Below are 23,280 nucleotides of genomic sequence, written 5' to 3'. Positions count from 1 at the left end.
GATAACCATATTCTGCTTTGACTGACAAATAGGAAAAAAGTACAGAGATTCCCAGAAAGATTAAGTTAATAAAATGCAAGTACCTAATTAAATGTGTATGTAAACACAATATAAGCCTTTATAAACTAAAAATACATTTTTCTGCTTCATCTTAGTATAACTATGATGTAATATAATTCACAAGATGCTTTAATCTCATATGTAAGTTTTACAAATTTTATTTTGAGAGTATGATTATTAAAGCTGGGGATAATGAAACAAGGAACAGGACAGAACCTAGGCAGGGCTGCTCTGGCTCATGGAAGAGTCAGAGAAAAGGGGGCATTGGAGGCAGGTTCAGGGCGTTAGCCGGGGACAAGCTGCTGCTGATTATTGCTCCCCTAGTTGCAAGTCTCATGGGGACCCTTTAGAGTGTAAGATATGCATGCCTGAAAGGCAAGTCATGGGCATGCTCTCTGGAGAGAGAGGACACCAAAACCTATCTTCTTGCGTGGGTTTTTTGGTTTTCACTTGCTTTGGTTGTATTGAGGTCATGGTTAATCAACAGTAACTAAAATATTTTTATAAATATGCAGAAAAAAATGCAAAATAATGATGAAGATGTTATTGTTAGTTCTATTTTCACTGACCATCACAAAAAAGAAAAATTCAGAGAGTCCAGTAAAGATTTGAAATTTATTAAAGCAAGAAATGACTTAGGAAGGCACGCATACAGAAATCAGGTAAGATCTTTCAATTTAAAAATAATTGCTATTTTACACCTGTTTTCTAAATTTGCCAGATATGTTATTTATGAAATTGTTTTTAATTATATGTACAAAAGTTTTTATAAAGCATTTATGTACAATTTTTAAAAGAATGTAAAGTTCATGGTATTTATAGTCTTCTGTGACTTGCTTTTTTGCTGGATTTCTTTTTGTTGGTGTTTGATTAATTGGTTGGTTTTTGCAATTATGAACATTTCTGCCATGAGCAATATGAACATTTTCTTCCATGTCTCTTGGTGTGTACATGTTTAAGAGTTTCTCTAGCTTAGGATATATTCCTAGGAGTAGAATTCCTATGTTGGGAATAAGGACTGCATGTTCGGTTGTACTCAGCAATACCCAACTGTTTTCTAAAATATGTTACTTATGGTATACCCTCTTCAACACTGGATGAGTTTTCCTGTTGTATATATATATAATTACTAATTTTACAATGTATTATATTGTTATAAGTCAGACTCATCTTAAATTTACTTGGATAACATATTCATGTTAAGATTTGTTTAATTGTTGTCTAAATACATGTAGAAGGGAATTAAGAAAAAGGATGAAGACATCCAAAGGAGTTATACTCGGAGGAAAAAAGCCAAAAGAGAAAAAGAGAGAGATTCCAGGAAGGATGTCCAATATGATAAAATTAAAAGTACCTTAAGAGAGCACACATACAGAGATCAGGTAAAACTTTGTAAGCTAAGCTAAACAGTTTTCATTTTTTTTTTTTTGGCTCTTCCCTAGTGTAATGTAGACATATATAGTCTTGATTTTTATGATTGCTTGCTGTGTTAAATATTAACCTGCACATCTTATGGGAAAATCCTTGAGTTAATCTGGTGTGATATGCATAATGTTATGGTTAACTTTGGTTCACAATGAAAGTATTTTTACATATACATGCAAAGAAATTTGAGTTAATAATCAGGATATTCAAATACACTTTGTTTTGCCTGAATGTAACAAAAAAGAAAAAGAAATGTTCTGAAAAAAGAGGCCAAAATGGTTAAAATGAAAAGTACCTTAAGACTACAGGTGTATGTAGTTTCGGTAACACATTCTGGTCTAAAGTTTAGTTTATATTGTTCTCTTTTCTAGTATAATATAGACCATTTTAATAAGATAGCTTTTCTTTAAAATGGGATCCTTCTTGAGTTAATTTTTCTAGATTATAACTTTATTTTACAACTGGAGGCCCGATGCACGAAATTCATGCACGAGTAGGCCTTCCTTCCCTCCGGTCGCCGGCAGGCATCCAGGACCCAGGCTTCTCTCGCAGCCCTGGCTTCATCTGGAAGGTCGTCCAGAAGGATGTCTGGTCTAATTAGCATATTATGCTTTTATTGTAGATTTAAATTTATATACATATATTCAGGAGGTTCTTCAGAGAATGATAAAGGTAAATAAATAATGGATCCTATCTTGCGTGAGCATGGCAATAAAGAAACACAAGAGAGGTTCTAGGAAAGATTTGGGACAAGCTAAAATGAAAAATACCTTAAGAAAATACATATGTAAATATGAGGTAAAACTTTCCAAATCGAACTGTTTACTTTTTAAAAACGTTTTTTTCACTGTATAATCCTATATAATAAAGAGCTAATATGCAAATGGTTGTCACGCCCTCACTCTGTAAAGGCTTAGACACTCAACACCGGGGAGAGAGAAATGGGGACCAGCCAGGTACAAATGAGCTCGCGAGAGAGGAATGGGGACCAGCCAGGCTGCAGCCCGGGAGAGGGACAAGCCACCCGCCCCACGGTCCCGAGCGCCAGCGGCTGTGCCTATGCCTGCGGCCCGGGAGCGGGACAAGCTGTGAAGCCGGCCCAGGTCCTGGGTGCCTGTGGCCAGCCAGAAGAAGGGAAGCCCGGGTCCTGGGTGCCTGCAACTGGCCAGAGGAGGGAATCATGGGTCCCAGGTGCGGGTTGAGGCAGAGGGGTTAGGGATGATCAGGCAGGCAGGCAGGCAGGCGAGCGGTTATGAGCCAGCAGTCCCAGGTTGCGAGAGGCAGTCGGACATCCCCCGAGAGGTCCAGGATGGAGAGGGTGCAGGCCGGGCTGAGGGGACCCCCCCCCTCCCGTGCACGAATTTTGTGCACCGGGCCTCTAGTCTTTATGTATGCAGGAAGATAGGAAGATTTCTGTTTTTGCTGATCATACCAAAGAATCAGTCTTTATATAAGACTAGAGGCCCGGTGCACGAAATTTGTGCACGGGAGGGGGGGTCCTCTCAGCCCGGCCTGCACCCTCTCCAATTCTGGACCCCTCGGGGGATGTCCGACTACCAGATCGGGCCTAAACCGGCAGTTGGACATCCCTCTCACAATCCAGGACTGCTGGCTCCTAACTGCCCCCCTGCCAGCCTGATCACCCCTAACCACCTCTGCCTGCCAGCCAGATCACCCATAACTGCCTCCCCTGCCAGCCTGGTCACCCCCAACTGCCCCCCTTGCCGGTTTGGTCGCCCCCAACTGCCTCCCCCACTTGCCTGGTTGCCCCTCACTGCCCCTCCTGCCGTCCTGGTTGCTGTCAACTAACCCCCCCCGCCGGCCTGGTCGCACCACGCAGCCTGCTATTCGGTCGTTACTGTGGGGGCATCCTGACCAATTTGCATATTACCCTTTTATTAGTATGGATAATTGGAAGGATACTTGCTGTGGTTAACACTGCATGAATGTGCTCTTGTATTATATTTTCCATTGTGATACTAATCACTTGTGTTGACACTATAGTACACTGTCTAACGTACTTTTCCATGTATGCAGAAAGAAAGGAAGATTTCTGTTTTTGCTGATCATGACAAAGAATCAGAAACCAAGGATATCAGGACAAATGTGGATATTGTTGAAATAAAAAATGCCTTAAGGAAGCACATATATAGAGCTCAGGTAGAACTTGGCATGCTAAAGATTTTGTATCGTTTCCTGTTCTTCTCTAGCATAACCAAAACAATAATAATAATTATAATAATAAAAATAATAAATGGCTCCTTATTATGTTTAATGTTTCTTAAAATACTTTTCTTAATTCATTAATTTGTTATGACCAGTAAGTATTTGGCCACTTAGTAAATATGTTGAATTCTCTGCTAATACCTCCATGATTATACATAAATTATATGTAACAGGGTTTGCTGCCTTTCCCATAGCAACCGCTGTTCACCTTGCCCAGGCCTTCACCTAGAGGGAGGAAGATTTCTTTAGTCTCCCATCCTGTCTCCTTTTTTATCCATGTGCCCTGATGAGATCCATGGAGAAAATATTTCCATTGAGTGATAACTCACCGTATGTCTTTGATTCCCAGGGTGTCTGTTCTCTTCATGCAGCCCTCCCTTGACCTTTAGCTAGTGGTGAAAATTTTAGCTGAAGTTTTCTTACCCTCTTTAATGGAGGCCTTCTCTTTCTACGATGCTGTGTCTTGGATAAATTAGTTCTCATGTCCTGTTTCCTTAGAGAAGTGGTTCTCAACCTTCCTAATGCCGCGACCCTTTAATACAGTTCCTCATGTTGTGGTGACCCCCAACCATAAAATTATTTTCGTTGCTACTTCATAACTGTAATTTTGCTACTGTTAATGAATCGTAATGTAAATACCTGTGTTTTCCGATGATCTTAGGCGACCCTGCTAGCAGTTCTCAACCTGTGGGTCGCGACACACAAGTTGAGAACTGCTATCTGATAAGCTCAAGAAAAATTATGGTTTGGTAAATTAGCTTTTTATATAATCAGGATATTATCTTTTTTATGTTTGTGGAAGATACTTTTCTAGTTTAATATTTTAAACAAATATGTAATTGTAGGTATTTTATAACAATAGAGGAAGGTATACATATGATTTTATAGAAAACATGACTACATATTTTTCTTCTATGGACCCTTATATGAAATGTTCTCCCTATTTATATTTCAAATTATTAAAATAGTGAGGACAGTGGACGTCTCCAGATCTTCAAAGTAAATATGAATTTGCCTTTTAAGTTATTTTAATTTAGAAGGAGAAAATAGAGAATGCTCATATTCATCAGTGTACTGTTACCCTAAAATGATAGACGTCCCCAGCCTGAGCAAACATGAGTATCAGAATTTGTTTTGTAAGTTTGTCTGAAGTTTGTAAACTGAAATGTATTTTTTGACCAAAAAAATGTTAAATTTTAATTATATGATTGATATTTTGTAGGCTATAAGATACAGCTGCATTAAGATAGATAAACAACCAGTATACAATGTGGAGGTAAGGGGCTTGCAGTAGGGTGGTGACGGGGCAAAAATGGGGCTTTATGTTTTGTTATTTTTAGTGTTTTGACGTAAAGGAATGTATTGTCTGCCCAAGAAAGTTTCTTTTTTTTTCATTTATTAATTTGAGAGAGAGAGAGGAAGTGGGATGGGGAGAGAGAGAGAAACGTCAATTTGTTGTTCCACTTATTTATGAAATCATTGGTAGATTCTTGTATGTGCCAAACACACACCTGGGTGTATTGAGACGACTCCAGGGCCCCTATTAAATTTTAAATGTAGTTTTCCTAAATAGAAATCAACACTAAAAATACTGTTTGTCATAGCCTCAAAAATTTTTATATGGTAGTAAAATCTAATAACAAGAATTAAAATCTTGTGCTCATCACAGATGAGTTTTGTATCCCTTTTCTCATATTTTATAGCTTTTATAAATACTACTTATAGATTAAAATATAGTATTTAAAAATGTATATATCTTTTATATACTTTCCACCCCTTTAAAATGATTATTTTATTCCATGTAGTCTTTTAGAATATTTTTGATTCTTGACTAGTTCAAAGTGGTTAACTTGCATTGTTAAAAATATTTTGACCAAGGGAAATGTATTTCATGGAACTCTTAGAACTGTATTAATGTGCATTCTCAGAGTGATTTTAGTGACATTATGCAGTTGTTACTTTTGCAAATATTGATGGTGCTTGAAGAATTTTAATATATTTAGTATATCTTAGACATAGTTTGCTTATAAGTTTAAAAAAGATAAAAAAATAATTTTGCACCTAAAGAATTATGTGTAATTGTAGCTCTTACTTAGGTTTCTTCATCATCAGCCAGACTTTGCAAATGCCTTTTAAATGTTTTCTTTTAGAGGGAGTATTTCCCCTTACTATTTAAGGCAACAGAAAATAAGTAAAGCAGTAATCTATTTTTTGCAGTGCCTTATAGTTGTAAAACTTACTTTTATACTAGTAAATCATCCTTTATGAACTATGTAACAATCCTGTGACATTATAAAGTCAGAACTTAATTGGCACTTTACAGATGAGGAAATTAAGGCTTCTTCATAATTCAAGATTTGATCCCAGGATTTTACCCTTATCTTGTTTGAGTCATAGACTCTTTCCTTTCTTAGGTTAAAAATGCTGAAATTCCCAGAGGTGTATTAAATTTAATTGAAAGTCTCATCGAAGGCCAGTTTTTTAAAGAAGCAATTGAAGAGCTTTCCTCTTTGCAAGCACATTATATCCCTCCTGTATGCCTTCTTCATGCTCTTCTAGAGAATATTCTACAGGTAAGAACAGTATTTCAAAGAATGTAAAATATGAACATTTTTTCATTTCTTGTATGCTTACAGCTCATTTTCTCTTCAGTACTTCTTGCCTCATTTTAATAGGAAATGTGGTAACCATTTATTACCATTTCTCTTCTGTTTTTAAACTATTTACCAGGTATTACTCTGAGTGCTTTTAACTTACTATTTTCTCAGAATTTTCAAGGTAATTTTATCATGGAAAAAATTTTATTTTATTGATTTATTTATTTTTATGTGTTATGTGTATGTGTCATGGCAGTGGAATTAGACTACATTACGCTACAATAACCTAGAGTGCCATTTGGTAAATTATTCCTTTAGTACATTGCTAATAACCATTTTTATTTATAGTATAGATAACGTACTTGTTAAACTGAAAACCAGTAGGGATAGCTTTTCAAAGGTAGCTTTTTAATCATGTTCATCAGCAAGCTGCCAATTTGAAGAAATAATAGGTTTAAGCTATGTCAGACTAATATCCTATCTAATAAAGGTGTAATATGCAAATTGACTGTACCTCTGCTACACCCACAAAACCAGGCCCACCAGCCAATCAGGAGAGAGTATGCAAATTAACCCAGTCGTCGGAAAACTCTTTAGTCAACAGAGCCAAATATCAACAGTACAACGGTTGAAATTTCTTTTGAGAGCCAAATTTTTTGAACTTAAACTTCTTCTAACGCCAATTCTTCAAAATAGACTTGCCCAAGCCGTGGTATTTTGTGGAAGAGCCACACTCAAGGGGCCAAAGAGCCACATGTGGCTCGCAAGCCGCAGTTTGCCAACCACGGAATTAACCCAACCAAGATGGCTGCGGCCACAGAGAGAGCAGGAGGCTTGGGTTTCCCCGACGATGGAGGAAGCCAAGCTTTCCACCTGCCCTGGCCTGCCTTGGCCTCTGCTTAAGGCTACAAAGTTTCAATTATAGAAGATAAGTAAATCCCAACAAAAATGGCTGCGGCCATGGAGTGAGCAGGAGGCTTGGCTCTGCTCAAGGCTACAAAGTTTCAATTATAGAAGATAAATAAATCTCAGATACCAGGGCCTCGCTTGGGTTGCCGGGGGGCATGGCCAGCCTGCAAACCACCACAGGCCCCTCGCCCAGGCCGCCCCACGCCCCAAGGGAACCCCCACCCTGATCCGGGACACCCTTCAGGGCAAACCAGCTGGCCCCCACCTGTGCACCAGGCCTCTATCCCAGTGGTTGGTAAACCGCAGCTCGTGAGCCACATGAAGCTCACAAGCTGCAGTTTGCCGACCACTGCTCTATCCTATCTAATCCTATCTAATAAAAGAGTAATATGCAAATTGACCGTCACTCCAACACACAAGATGGCTGCCCCAATGTGATCAAAGATGACTGCCCCATGTGGAGACAAGATGGCCACCACAAGATGGCCAGCAGGGGAGGGCAGTTGGGAGGGACCAAGCCTGCAAGGGAGGGCAGTTGGGGGCAATCAAGCCTGCAGGGGAGGGCAGTTAGGATTGACAAGGCCAGCAGAGGAGGGAAGTTGGGGCGACTGGGCCTACAGGGAAGGGCAGTTACAGGGACCCAGGCCAGCAGGAGAGGGCAGTTAGGGGCAAACAGGCTGGCAGGGGAGCAGTTAGGCATCAATCAGACTGGCAGGGGAGTGGTTAGTGGGTATTCAGGCTGGCAGGCAGAAGCTGTTAGGGTCAATCAGGAAGGCAGGCAGGCAAGCAGTTGAGAGCCAGCAGTCCTGGATTGTGATAGGGATGTCCAACTGCCCAATCCTACCTGGATTGGGCCTAAACGGGCAGTCGGACATCTCTTGAGGGGTCCTAGATTGGAGAGGGTGCAGTCTGGGCTGAGGGATACCCCCCCCTGCACGAATTTTGTGCACCAGGCCTCTAGTATATATATAAAGGCAGTGATCGTGATGACTGAAACAACCTTTTGACTCATCACCATGCAGTGCTAGCATAGATGCATAGACACAGGTTAAGTCTATGAGTGAACTAAGAATGAACAAGACAAATACTTGCCTTCACGGAGCTCACACTGTAAGAAGGTAAGGTCAGGGATGAGAATTCAAAATTGCCATCAGCACAGACCTGAGGTGCCCCTTCTCAGAGCGGCCAGAGATACACCTGGTAAGAGTCTTGGGATGTGACTAAAGGGCTGGTGCCAACATGAAGGCGGGGCCATTCTGGATTTTCTAGAGGAGCCAATGGCTGCTTAGGAGGCAGAGCCTTTGATGCTGACTGGCATAGAAACCGACCAATCAGAAGCAAATCTGGGTGAACTGCGAGGAGCCAATGGCTGCCTAGGAGGTGGAGCTTTTGACACCGACTGACATAGAAACTGACCAGTCAGAACCTAATATGGGTGAACTGCAAAGGCAGAACCTAAGGTGGGGGCTGAGGAGGGGTATTAACGGCAACAGCTGTTTGGTATAAGGTGTAAGAAAGCGGTTCAATTTTTTATTGACCGGTTTGGCAGTATAGTGCATATGGCTGGCTATCAGTCCAGATATAGGGGTTATGTATTTTTGTCTGCCAAGAGCATCTCCTCCTGCTGAAAAAAGGCTCCCTCCCTCCCCCCCACCCCTATTTAAGCAATCCTATCCTAAATTATCTATATTAATAAAGGGTAATATGCTAATTAGACCGGGTCAACCGGCCATCTTCCAGATGTCTGACTTCCGGACAAAGCCATGGTGGTGGGGGCTGAGGCATAGGCAGTTAGGGGCAATCGGGCCGTCAGGGTAGAGCAATTAGGAGGGAGATCAGGCTGGCAGAGGATTAGGGGTGATCCAGCTGGCAGGGGAGGTCAGTTGGAGGCCACCAGGCTGGCAGGGGAGGGCAGTTGGGGGCGATCGGGCCAGCAGGGGAGGGCAGTTGGGGGCGATCAGGCCAGCAGGGGAGGGCAGTTGGGGGCGACCAGGCCATTGGGAGGGGCCGTTGGAAGTGACCAGGCCAGCAGGGGAGGGCCGTTGGGGGCAACCAGGTTGGCAGGGGAGGGCCGTTGGGGGCAACCAGGGCAGCAGGGGAGGGCAGTTGGGGGCATAAAGCAGGCAGGCAAGTGAGTGCTTAGGAGCCAGTGGTCCTGGATTGTAGAGGGATGTTAGGCCAGTAGTTGGACATCCCCCGAAGGCTCCTGGATTGGATAGGGTGCAGGCCGGACTGAGGGACCACCACCACCCCCCCCCCCTCCCCCGTCCCCATGCATGAATTTTGTGCTCTGGGCCTCTATTGTTGGTGATAAGAAAGAAAGTTGCATGAAAAATTTCTTACCTTTAGTTCCTTTCAGGTCACATTTGGGAACTCTTATCTCACTCATTTGGGAACTTTCATCTCATTAAAAGTAAAATGGGCATTTCATATAAGTTAGTCCCAAAAGCTAGTATTATCTAACGTATAGATACATATTTAGAGTGTACCTAAATACGTTGTAGTATTTAATTAGCTAGATACTTCTATTTATTTAGCAAGAAAGTTAGACCATGGTTATTATAGTTTTAGACTGAATTAGCTGGTGAAAGTATACTTTTGGCTAAAGTGTTTTGTTTGTTTATTTTTAAATAATAGGATAATATAGATACATTTTCTGGTCGATACTTTCATATATTGTCAGCTCTTCTTCACCTGCATCCTCCTTGGAAGTCCCCAACCATGTCAAGATATTACTTAGAATTGTTTCAATGTCCAACATGTATGAAAGGAGCGTGGTCTCTAATAGAAGTGCTTATCAGGTGAGGAATTTCACATGTGAGGATTTAATTTAACTTAGTAGTTATGCTGGTTTTTAGGAACTCATGAAAGAAGTAAATATTTTCTTTCAAAATTTACTGTATGTGTGGATATATAATGTTTGTGTTGTATTTATTGTAAAACTTATAAATAGGTCACGTCTAAATTGGTTATGTTTGTCAGTTTATTTAAAAAATAAATGTTTATTGAATGCATGAAATTGATTAACAGAAAGCCAAATCATTATTTGTTTTTATTTTTTAACAAAATCCTAAGCTTGCATATTGTTTTAAAAATTAATTAAGAAAATTTATTGGATATGAATATCATCAAACTTTAGTCATCAAAAGTTTAAACATTTTTAACTTTAAACATCAGTGTTTGTTATATTTTTTCAGCTAGAAATTTGAAGTTTGAAACTGAACTTTCTGTGTACTAAATATATCATCTCTTCCTCTGCACTTGCTGTCATCTGCCTATGTGCTTCTTCTTTTGTCTTCCAAATATTACTCTCTCCAGAAGTTCTATTTCTCCTTTCTCCCCAGCAGAACTAATCATTTTTTCCCTTTCTTTTCTGATAGCTCTCTGTCTTTGATAGCCTTCCTTTGTGTGGGAAGTATTTTTTTTGTCCAAGTGTTTAGTTTTAGGGGGTCCATAGTAGTGAGAGAAAAGATACTTGCCTAGCCAAGCAAAGGCTAGACCTTTGGTTATAAATTTGAGATCATAAAGACTCACCTACCATCTTGGTTGTGATATATTTGAAGCAAGCTAAACTACTAGCTAGCATGCATTTATGCATTCTTTCAGCAAATGTTTATTGAATACTTACTGGGAGCCAGGCACTGTGCTATACTTCAGGGATAAGAACATAAATATAACACAGTTTTTTCACTTTTGAAGGTAACTGGTATGAAAACATAATTTTTACACAACAGCATTTGCGTAGCATGGTAGAGGATGTGAGGATATACGCTTTATGTAGCTGACATCTCTCTAATTTCCAAATCTGTTTCTTCCTTCACTGTCATTGCCTTTATTTTAAAAGCCCTAAATGCTTCTTATATAAAAGTATTGTAATACTGCTTTATTGATCTTGATTTCACTTTTTCCTCTTAATTTATCTTCAAAGTACTCCAGATACTCTTTCCAAAGTGGTCTTTGACATAAGAGTAGAAGCTCACTTTTAAGCATCTTTAACCTCAGTGCTTAATTTAATGCCTGAAACATAAAAAATGCTTAGTAAATGTTTGGATGAATTAATTAAAGCTATAGGAAATGAAATTTGGACAGCTTAAAGTATATTTTTTGATAAATATATAGATTTTGATTCAAAATAATTGGGTTTGATGGGGATTGGGGGAAAGAGCCTAGAGAAGTCCTATGAATATAGGTGAGTGGGGTGATATTAGTCTACTTTTTAATATAGTTGAAATCTTTTATAATATACATACATATATATATTTTTTAATTTAATTTTAATTTTTATTTTTTTAAGAAAGGATACTCTAGTACCCATCTCTGGCAATTTTCAGATACACTAAGCAACTGATTATGGGCATGGAGGATCTTGTAGAACAAATTTGGATATTAAATAAATTGTTAAATTTAATAGCTCCTAAGGACCTTTCTAACCTGAGAATGTGGTATTCAAACAGAAATCGGGGAAGGTAGAAACAAAGGAGAAAGCTACAAGTATATAGTTAATATAATTGATAATAAAGTTAGAAGAAAATTGTAGTAAATAGTTGCCTAGAACTCTATTTCTTTCAGATCTATAGTTCTGAGTAATTTTATATTCTTTTTGGAAAACTACTGTAGAAATCTGTTGTCCAATCCAGTAACCACTGTACTATGTAACTATTTAAGTTTACTTAAGATTAGCTAATTAAAAGTTTAAGTCCTTCGTTTGCACAAGTTACATTTCAGTAAAACATATCCATCATTACAGAACATTCTGTTGGACAGGACTGCTATCAGAAAGAAAATAAATGCTAAATTTGTGGAATTCTAAAAAATAACTCTAAAATAACCTTCATTTTACTAAGTAATGAAAAATAAAAGTATCTTTTTTTTAAATATATTTTATTGATTTTTTACAGAGAGGAAGGGAGAGGGATTGAGAGTTAGAAACATCGATGAGAGAGAAACATCGATCAGCTGCCTCCTGCACACCCCCTACTGGGGATGTGCCCGCAACCAAGGTACGTGCCCTTGACCGGAATCGAACCTGGGACCCTTGAGTCCGCAGGCCGACGCTCTATCCACTGAGCCAAACCGGTTTTCGGCAAAATAAAATTATCTTGAGTAAGAGGGGAATTATGGGGAGTATTATAAATTGAGAGTATCGCTGGTCATCTGAATCAAAAGTGTTTAATGAAATTCATTATTTTTTATTCTTTATCAGTGATATAAAGAGTACAAAGGGAGAGTACCAGATGGTTATTAAACATTACAATCATTGAAAAGAAATTAGACCTGTATTATTAAAAATGTAATATTATGAAATACTTGACATGATCTAATTTTTTAAAGGAAGAAAGTAGTAACAAAATTTTACTGAACTTGCTTTATATTTTGTTGAAGCAAATTTTATTACAATTCCAGTAATACTCTAAAAAATACTATGTCCACAAATTACTCAATAAATTGCTTGTATTTTTGTTGGGTTCATGTTTTTCAGGTCTTGCCTTTTCAATGAAAATTTTTGTCATCAAATCTCAGAAAATATTACTGGCTCTAAGGTGCTCTACCTGACACTGCTCAAATTTTTCTTTAATTTAGTTGAAAGTGAAGTACGACAACTGAGTCAAAAGTAAGTTTTAATCACAAAAAAACCCACTTTTTTATATTTACATGGTTTTGCATACCATTTTTCTAATCATTTATATACATATATTTATTTATTTATTTATTTATTTATTTATTTATTTATTTTCTTAATATATTTATTGATTTCAGAGAGGAAAGGAGAGGGTTAGAGAGATAGAAACATCAATGATAGAATCATTGATCAGTTTCCTCCTGCACGCCCCCTCCTGGGGATTGAGTCCTCAACCTGGGCATGTGCCCTTGGCCAGAATTGAACCCAGGATCCTTCAGTCCTCAGGCTGATACTCTATCCACTGAGCCAAACTAGCTAGGGCTATATACATATTTTTTAAAAAATCACCTAGTTTTCTAGTTGAAGTAGATTTATTTTTAAAACATATTTCTAAACAAAGTCTTTAAGTGGCAATAGAGGTCTTTTTATGTATCCTTAGTTCACATTTTAATTTTCACCACCTTATACATTTGGGTATGTGAGAGTCTTTTTATTTTTCATAATTTATATACTTTTGAATTTTTAGTAACTGAATACTTAAGTAAAAAGCTATACTAGGTTTTAATACTGAATTTGTAATAATTATAAGTTTTGTGTATGCTCTTAAAATTAGATTACTATGTGTACTTGTTAGTGGTTATGTTGAACTCGGGACATTTTTTATATTTTATCCTTTATTAAAACTACTAGAGGCCTGGTCCACAATATTTGTGCACTGGCGCGGGGGTAGGGGGTGTACCCTCAGCACACCCTGCGCCCTCTCACAGTCTGGGGCCCCATGGGGGATGTCTGCCTGCTGGCTTAGGCCCATTCCCCGCCAGCAGTCGGAAATCCCTCTCACAGTCCAGGAGCCCTAGCTCCTTACCGTCCACCCTCCTGCTCACTGCTCCTTACTACTCGGCTTCCTGCTCCTTAGCGCTGCCACGGAGGCGGAAGAGGCTCCCACCACGGCTGGCGAGCAGCCGTGAGCCTGGCTTCTGGCTGAGCGGCACTCCCCCTGTGGGAGCGCACTGACCTCCAGGGATCAGCTCCTGCATTGAGCATCTGCCCCCTGGTGGTCAGTGCACATCATAGCAACCGGTCGTTCTTGTCCTTCTGTCGTAATGGCTACTTAAGCTTTTATTATATAGATAAATTTTATGTATTATGACCTTTCTCTATTCAGAAATTGCTAGAATTTTTAAAATATATTTTTATTTATTGTTGATAGAATTACAGATATCTCCCTTTTCCTCCCTTTCTTCTAGCCCCTAGCTAGAATTTTGTTTACTGACAAGATACTGTGTCTAATAACTATAGTGATCAAATTGATCATAAATACATAATTCTTGTTCATATTTTTATTAGGTTGTGTGACTGGTCAGATTCTCAGAGTCTGAAAATAACAGGAAAGGCAATTCTCCTTGAAATCTTCTGGTCAGGAATTGAGACCTCTGGGCTTTTGACCAGACCAGTATATATGCTTTTGGAGTGGACTATATATTCTCACAAGGAAAAATGCAAGTCTAATGATGTAAGTAGGATTAACTTACAAGTGAATAATTGTTTATGAAAAAAATACATCTTTGAATTGTACATGTTTTTCTTCTCTTTACTCTTTGAATTACTTGAAAATATTACAATGAACCAAATATGTCATTGTTTTCTATTTAGTTTGTCTACTTTTAAGGTAAAAGATTTTTGGAGACATGTTTCTTTGTCATCTCACTTTTGGATGCAGGAGCTACGGACAGTTATTTGATTTTTAATGATAAGAAATCTATAGTTACTTGGCATTCTAGATTTTTTACTTTTGTACATTTCTATTCCTGAGAAACTTGTGATTTTTATAAAATGTTTGTCTGAAATAAAAATTCTTACTTGTTTTTAAAACTACCTTTCTGGATGTGGAGTTATTTCCTGAAATATTTCTTTGTAGGTAGATTTTGCCTGTCATTAGAAATTTAACATAGAGTGATTTTTGTGAAGGATAGTTGGAAAGGTTAAATACAGTAAAATATGTATAGTGCATAGCAACATATTGTGCCACAATTTGGGTGCATTATAAAAGTTACCTTCTCCTATTCAAATGATCTCTGCCTTTGGGACTTACCTACTTTTTTGTGTGTTATATCATTAATTTCTGCTCATATTTTTTTTTATTCTTTTACTGTCTCTTGTACTTGAATGTATCTTTTTTCATTTTTCTCTTTTTTGTTGTAATTGTTAATCCTTACCTGAGGATATTTTCCCATTGATTTCGTTTGTTTGTTTTAGAGATAGTGGGGAAGAGAGGGGGAGAGACAGAGAGAGAAACATGGATGTGAGAGAGACACACCAATTGGTTGCCTCCTGCACATGCCCCCACCAGGACCCAGGATCAAGCTTGCAAACTAGTTATGTGCCCTTGAATAGAATCAAACTCAGGACCCTTCAGTCCACAGGCTGACACTCTATCCACTGAGCCAAACCGGCTAGGGCTCATTTTACTCTTTATTTCTAATATGTACACAATGTAAATTGCCTTTAGAGTACATCTTGAGAACCATTCCATAGGTTTTGATATTTTAGGCTGCTTTTATTTTCTTCAAGGTATTTTTTACTTTCAATAATGAATTCCCCTTTGATCCAAGAAATATTTTAAGAAAATGTTTTACAACTTCTAAATTAATGTGTTTTCTTACTGCTAATGGATTTTGTTGGTTTGTCTATGCTTTGTTGTTCATTTCTAATAGTGAATTTTGGTTAAAGAGTGAGTTCTACATGATTTCTGATTTCTGAAATTAACTGAGCTTTTTATTTTTAACCCCTTAAAATATTAGGGGCCAAAATGTTGTTTTATAGTATTTTCTATCAAGTTTGATAATTGTTTTAATTAACTCTTCTGAATCTACTTCGTGGATTTGTTTGTTTGTTTATTTATTTTTGTAATAGTTTTCTGCTTTATATATAGTGATGCCTTGTTATTATTCATGACTGATAAATTATCATAATTGCCAACTAGGTAATATTTTTTTCAGGAACAGTAAGCATAATAGATAAGGTGGAGAGCTCTTGTGTCAAATGCCATAAAGTCTATTTTATGTTAAGAGTAAGGAAAATCATTTCTATTCCAATAATTTCTCTGATCCATTTTCTCCCCTCTACTTTTTAAATTCCAGTATTTCACCTCCTCTTTTTATCCTCTGCGTTTTTTACTCTTATTTATATTTTCAAGTTTTGTGTATACTTGGAACATTCTGGATAGTGTCTTTTCATCCACCTTTTAGTTCACTATTCTTTTAGCTGTGTCTAATACAGCCTTGGGCAAACTACGGCCCGCGGGCCGGATCCAGCTGTTCTATCCAGTTCTCTTGCTCTCCCCTCCGCTCCTTTACTTTGAATTTATATTAGTTCACACAAACACTCCATCCATGCTTTTGTTCTGGCCCTCCGGTCCAGTTTAAGAACCCATTGTGGCCCTCGAGTCAAAAAGTTTGCCCACCCCTGGCATGACAGTTATACTTTGAATATTTTTTCCGGTTTTAGACTTTTTTACTTTCAAATTACTATGACATGTTTTTATGGTTTCTAGTTCCCTACAAAATTTTCAAGGTTTTCTTTTGTCTTTGAACATGGCAATAATAGTTATTTTATAGTCTCTGTCTGATTATTCCATATTTGTAGTCTTTGTGGACCTCCTTTATTTGTTTCTGTTACTTGCTTCTCACATATTTTATATTCCCTTGCAAGCTAATTATCGTTTACTGTGTGTTGTAAATTGCATTTCAGAAATTGTTTGTAACAATAATTTTGTGGCAAAGACAGAATATCTTCCTTCAAAGAAAATTTCTGTTCGTTTCTTCCAGGTGCCTGGGTGTACTACCATTTCATGACTACCCTAATCCAATGTCTTAAGTTAGAGGGTTCCTGTATAGTCCAAGTGAAGTACAGGGTTACAAATGTATATCTTTGCTTTTGATTCACTTACTCTGAGGATGAAACACTTCAGGGTCTAAGAGTATTAGTTGTAAGGTTTGAGCTAGGACTTTTATACTCCATTTTCCTTAGGTTCCAAAAGCCACACTTCTGGAACTCAGTTCTCTTTCTGGAGTTAGCAAAATATTCTTAGGGCTACTTTTGAGTACTTCACTTGGTTTTTACCTTCCCCCTGATCTTGGCTTAGCAATTTCTCATAACTTTCCAGAAGATGTTTTACCTATTTTATTCAGTATTTTTAGGTTTCTTTTATAATAGTGTTTAAATTATCGAGGCCTTCCTTATGAGAAACTGAAGTCCTTGCTGGTTTTAAAAATTCTATTTAGAGGGCTGTCTGAGGCATGCGTAAAAGAAGAAAATTATTTTGAGGGCCCTATTTTTTAATTGACATTAAAAAAGGAAAATTATTTCTCTGTGTAGCTAGACTTTGTGATCAAGTAATCCTAGTATATAACACTAACCAGGTGAGTAGTCATTTTCTTGTACATGTATCTGATTTTAAAAGAGATACGATTATGTAAATGTGTATAAATTTAAAATAGTCAACAGAAATAGAACTAATATACACTTCATTGCCAGTTGAGGATAGTACTTCTAAACTAAAACTAAAAACATGTTTATTAATTTCCATTTGCCTTTGTGTGTACTTTGATAGAAAATATGTCCTCATTTTTAAGGTTTCTTTTTTATCCATTTGATTATATAAATGAAATGGCTCACTTATGAATAAAAACAATAATAAAACTGTTTTCATAATTTTACTAAATCACCAAAGGACCATCATGTATAAGAATGTACCTGGGTTCCAGGTTCGTTTCCAGGTCCTGGTCGGAGCACATGCAGGATCAATGTATCTCTCTCACATTGATATTTCTATCTCTCTCTCTCCCTACTTCCTCCTTTCCACTCTCTAAAAAATACCAATGGAAATAATATCCTCAGGTGAGGATTAACAAAAAAAAACACACACAAAAAGAATTTACTCAGGAAATACTGATGTCAACAGTAACAGATTTATAGATTTTTAACTTGAAGATTTTTGTTCAAATTTATAAGTAAAGTCAACATATTTGTGAAGTAATGTGCAATAAATTATAGCATTGGTTGTAATGTGCATACTGGTTTTAAACTTCGCAAATTAATATTTTATTTTTCATTTTAATTGCTTAAGTTCATATAAACTGTGTTTGTATTATGTTACTTTATCTGTTAGAATTCATTCTTTTACTTAATTATATCTTTTTGGCAGTTTCCAATTTCAAGAATTCTATGCATGTTCACAGACATCATTTTCAGTGCTGTCAAGCATTTGTTTTTTGATTTGCTGAGTTGAAGCATTCAATTTAAGTCATTAGCTAAACAGAAGTCCTCAGTTTATGCTAATATTATTTTGTCATAATGTCAGTCAGCAAGTATTGCTGAGTGACACCATGGCAGTGAATTTCATTGCCATTAATCTAAGAAAGCTTTGGGCTTTCCTTGGCAAAGAGCAGAGGTGGATTATGTCAAGGTTATTGAGGAGGTACAAATTTTACTTTCTTTGTGATGTCCTTAAGTGCTGTTTCATGATATCCCTACAATTATAGGTAGAAATGGAACCTAGTTTACATTTAAAGATAAGGAACTTGAGGGTAAAGAGTTTAAGTAACTTATTCAAGATATCAAGCCTGTTAGGGCAAAGCCTTAATAGAGCCCAAGTCTCTACTTTGGCATATTTTCTCTGGTTTCATTCAAATGCAAGTGTTTAAAACAGGAAAAGGCACAGTGTGTGCATTGTGTTTACATCTTCCTGACAGAGGTACTAGAGGAGCAGTTTGTCATCTATTGCAGTGTGATATTGTAGACAGCCCTACCTGGGAGTCAGATGTCCAAGATTCTAGTTTGTTCTACATTATATGCTAGTCAATTTTTGGAAGATCGCCAAGTTTCTAAACTGTAGATTACTTGTACTGGCTGATCATAGACAACTGAATTGACAGAATGTCTGGTAATAAACTTTAACATACTAGGAGTTCTAAGGTAAATAAGTCATATATGCAAGTGATGTTATCTTTCATTTTTTAAATTAATTCTTAGGGTATTCATGTTCTTTTCTTTCAGTTTTAGCAGTCATTTTAGTATTTCATGATACTTTTCTATTTTGGTGGTTTATTTGCTGTTTTTTTCACTAATCCATTTCTAGAGCATATTTATCCACTATGCTAGAAATAGTAGCATTGTTTATATACCCTGTTAAAGTTACAGTGAATACAATCCATAGCACAGTGTCTTGGCCTTCTGTTTATATTGAATGCCACAGTTAAGAGTACATTATAAAAGGATCCAAAGCCTGGATTTGAAAGTGTCTTTTTATATAAAATTTTCTATTATGGGTATGTGCTATATGTTATGTATGTTTAGCTAATGGCACCCAGATAAGGATAACTTTGGCAGGATCTTTGTTAATCATGGTAAAGTACCTACAGTTATTTCTTGAAAGTACTGCAAGGCCTACCTGTTTCTAACTGTGTAATAATGGTAATATCAGGGAAAATTGAATATTAAGCAATATTGATATTTCCTTGTGTCAGGTACATGTGTACATATATTTGTGTAAGAAAGAGGAAATGTCCCAACTGGTTGATTTTGTTATTTTTAATTGCTGGGAGTGCTGGATTGTGGTTTTCTTTGAGGCTTATTAGCTCTGTGGGCTAACCTCCCTTTTACCTATAGCCGTGGTCGGCAAACTGCGGCTCGCAAGCCACATGCAGCTCTTTGGTCCCTTGAGTATGGCTCTTCCACAAAATACCACGGCCTAGGCGAGTCTATTTTGAAGAAGTGGCGTTAGAAGAAGCTTAAGTTTAAAAAATTTGGCTCTCAAAAGAAATTTCAATCGTTGTACTGTTGATATTTGGCTCTGTTGACTAATGAGTTTGCCGACCACTGACCTATAGCGTCCTACAACCAGGGATCTGAAGTGATTCTGATTTACTGTTTGCTTAAGCTGGGGAATATTTTGAGATATCAAAATCTACCAGTCTCTTTCTTTCTGAGTAGTGTCTTTGCTGATATTCAGATACACATTATATTAGAAGGAATAGTTCTGTGGTATGGATCTTGACATGATCAGTTTGCTTGTTTAAATATAGATTTTCACTGTCCTGTTTTAGGTTCTCTTGATAACTTGAACCATGAGAAGTAAAACTTACTCAGAGTAATCCATGTACATGTTGGCTTACAAGGAATGAAGTTGGCTTCCTGCAAAGTTCTGGCTAAGACCTAGTGCTTAAGGAGTCAGTTCTGGTCATTTGCAATGCTTGGACCCTCTCAGGGTACAGAGGAGGCATTGGTAATTTTCCAGCTTACTAAGGCCAGTCCTGATGCTTGCTTCCCAAGTCACACAACTATCACTGCAATGGCTTAAATCCAGCCCTCTAATCAAGGCAGGAGAGGAAGTGGTGCTGATACCTTCTCATGAATTCTGACCTGTAAGGATCAGGCTGCAGTCAAGATTCTGTATTGTGGTCCCTGATCATATCAGAGGAAGAGCGGTGCTTCCCTAATCACGAAACTTAAAATCCTCTTGGCCCCATTCTTCAGAGTCTGTCACCCACATTCGAATGTCTAGCCTGAGAGAATACAGTGTGCTTGCCCCACAGTGTGATAGGGCAGCAGGGGACCTGCACACCTACTAAGGATCCTCACTGTGGTTCTTTTCCTCAGTAAACATTGTTTGGCATGCCTGATGTATGTGCTGCTTGAGCACTGCCCTTGTTTGCACAACAAACCAGAAATAGAACTTCAGTTTTAAAATCATTTAGCTTCTTGTGATAATGAATGATGCCCTAGTGGAATATTATAGGTATATATACCTGTAAGAACCTTGTCTGCTAAGGGCAAAGGAAATAAATCCAGTAGTCACTGAGGGTTCGAAGTGCTAGAGATTTCTCTGTCACTAATGCCCTATTAGGCATAGTATGATGGCAGAATTTAGCAGTTATAATCTATTTGGATACCCTAATATTTATTAAAACCTTTTCACATGTCTTATACCCTACTGTTAATTTAGTTATTTTTTTCATGCCTAGACAAAGTACCAAAAATATAGGCATTTCAGTGACATAGTTTTAATGTCATTGTGAAAAAGTTTATATTTCAATCAGATATTTAAAAATATTATTTCTATACTTCATTTTTTACAAATCTTTATTGTTCAGATTATTACAGTTCCTCTTTTTCCCCCCATAGCTCCCCTGCACCCAATTCCCACCCCACCCCCTGCTCTTACCCCCCCCCCCACTGTCCTCATCCATAGGTGTATGATTTTTGTCCAGTCTCTTCCCGCACCCCCCCCCACACCCCATTCCCCCTGAGAATTGTCAGTCCACTCCCTTTCTTTGCCCCTGATTCTATTATATTTACCAGTTTATTCTGTTCGTCAGATTTTTTATTCACTTGCTTTTTAGATTCACTTGTTGATAGATTTGTATTGTCACTTTGTTGTTCATAATTTTTATCTTTACCTTTTTGTTCTTCTTCCTCTTCTTAAAGAATACCCTTCAGCATTTTTCATATACTCCTGGTTTGGTAGTGATGAACTCCTTTAGCTTTTTCTTATCTCTGAAGCTCTTTATCTGACCTTCAATTCTGAATGATAGCTTTGCTGGGTAGAGTAATCTTGGTTGTAGGTTCTTGCTCTTCATCACTTTGAATATTTCTTGCCACTCCCTTCTGGCCTGCATAGTTTCTGTTGAGAAATCAGCTGACAGTCGTATGGGTACTCCCTTGTAGGTAACTGTTTTTCTCTTGCTGCTTTTAATATCCTCTCTTTGTCTTTTGTCCTTGGCATTTTAATTATGATGTGTCTTGGTGTAGTCCTCTTTGGATTCCTTTTGTTTGGGGTTCTCCGCACTTCTTGGACTTGTAAGTCTATTTCTTTCACCAGGTGGGGGAAGTTTTCTGTCATTATTTCTTCAAATAGGTTTTCAATATCTTGCTCTCTCTCTTCTTCTGGCACCCCTATAATTCTGATGTTGGTATGCTTGAGGTTGTTCCAGAGACTCCTTGCACTATCTTCATATTTTTGGATTCTTTTTTCTTTTTGCTTTTCCAGTTGTGTGTTTTTGCTTCTTCATATTTCAAATCTTTGACTTGATTCTTGGAGTCCTCTAGTCTGCTGTTGGATCTCTGTATATTATTCTTTATTTCAGTCAATGTATCCTTAATTTCTAATTGGTCCTTTTTCATATTCTTGAGGGTCTCACTGTATTTCTTGGAGGTTTCTAGAAGATTCTTGAATAACCTTATAACTGTGGTTTTGAACTCTATATCCATTAGTTTTCTTTCCTCCATTTCTTTCATTTGTGACATGTTTCTTTGTCTCTGCATTTTGGCTACTTCCCTGTGTTGATAAGAGTGGCTTTGTGTGCTAGGTGTCCTATAGGGCCCAGTGGTTCAGCCTCCCTAATTATCTGAGGTGGACACTCTTGGTACACCCCTTTGTGAGCACAGTCTTGTTGTAGTTAAGCCTTGATTGCTGTTGGTATCACTGGGAGGAATTAACCTCCAGGCCAATTGGCTGTGTGGACCAGTTGTGTCTACAATGGGAGAACTTCTGTGCTGGAGCCACCCTTATGGGGCAGGACTTGCTTCAGTGGGGCTTTGGCGCTCACTGAGTCTGCCCCCTGAGTGTGTCTCTTATGGATGTGAAGAGTTATAGTCTGGATGGTCTCATTCTGACCACTGGGTACACTGGCTCTTGGATCTCCAAGGAGGTGCAAAATCAGCCACTGTCTGAGGCCACTCAGCAGGAGCTACAGAGAGATCTGCAGATTCCTCCTCTTTGTTTGGGGTTTGGAGGTGCCCAGATGAGGCCAGCTGTGAAGCAATGCAAGCTGCTGTGGAGCCTTGGGACTTCTTTTGGAAGTTCTGGGGCTCTCTGACCCAGCTGCAGTTCATTAGGTTTCAGATTGCAAAAGGCCAGTGCATTCATATGCAAAAGCCTCTGCGCACAGCTTGGGTGGGGTTGTAAATTGGGTGGGGCGTGGTCTCATGGAATCACCAGGGTGGAGTAAACAGCAATGGCTGCCTGTCAGCCCTGCCCCTTAGAGGTCCCTGGGTCCCACAGCACCATGCAGGAACAATGATCGCTGCAAGCACCTCTGAGAGAAAGCCACCCTCACGTTCTGGCCCGATGCCAGACACTCCAGTTTCTCTCTGTATGCATCTGGGTCCCCAGAGTCTCACCCGGAACTGGAGTTCAGAGCAGTCGGGAGCTTGAATCTCCCTCCTGATTGAAAAAGACAACAGCATACCCAGTTGCCAGCCCCTTTCGCACACGACTCCGTACCTTCACACTTCCACACCTCTGCACCTCCTACCGAACTCAATGTGCTTTTCGTAGAATTTCCACTCAGCCAGCCTTCCCGTGGTTCTAGATGATATTCGTTTTGTCTTTTAGTTGCAGTTTTGATATGGTTGTGCGCAGCAGCAAGTTCAGGTGTTTAC

General features: G+C 38.3%; 1 protein-coding gene across 3 annotated transcripts in view; it reads left to right on the top strand.

Annotated features, from left to right (window-relative positions):
- SLF1 (SMC5-SMC6 complex localization factor 1) overlaps nucleotides 1–23,280 on the top strand; it is a 72,385-nt gene that overhangs the window by 32,753 nt on the left and 16,352 nt on the right. The window contains exons 7-14 of one of the 3 annotated variants that reach the window (XM_080678350.1): nucleotides 576–722; nucleotides 1,296–1,442; nucleotides 3,523–3,645; nucleotides 4,934–4,987; nucleotides 6,126–6,284; nucleotides 9,855–10,018; nucleotides 12,697–12,828; nucleotides 14,185–14,350. In XM_080678350.1, coding sequence (XP_080534476.1) covers nucleotides 576–722; nucleotides 1,296–1,442; nucleotides 3,523–3,645; nucleotides 4,934–4,987; nucleotides 6,126–6,284; nucleotides 9,855–10,018; nucleotides 12,697–12,828; nucleotides 14,185–14,350 — 1,092 coding nt within the window. The remainder of the gene's footprint in view (nucleotides 1–575; nucleotides 723–1,295; nucleotides 1,443–3,522; nucleotides 3,646–4,933; nucleotides 4,988–6,125; nucleotides 6,285–9,854; nucleotides 10,019–12,696; nucleotides 12,829–14,184; nucleotides 14,351–23,280) is intronic. The other 2 variants (XM_080678351.1, XM_080678352.1) reach the window with 2 other exon arrangements.

The sequence above is a fragment of the Plecotus auritus genome (assembly GCF_963455305.1).
Source record: "Plecotus auritus genome assembly, chromosome: 7".
NCBI lineage: Eukaryota > Metazoa > Chordata > Mammalia > Chiroptera > Vespertilionidae > Plecotus > Plecotus auritus.
Note: the sequence above shows the minus strand (reverse complement) of the source record. Positions and strands in the feature narration are given on the sequence as shown.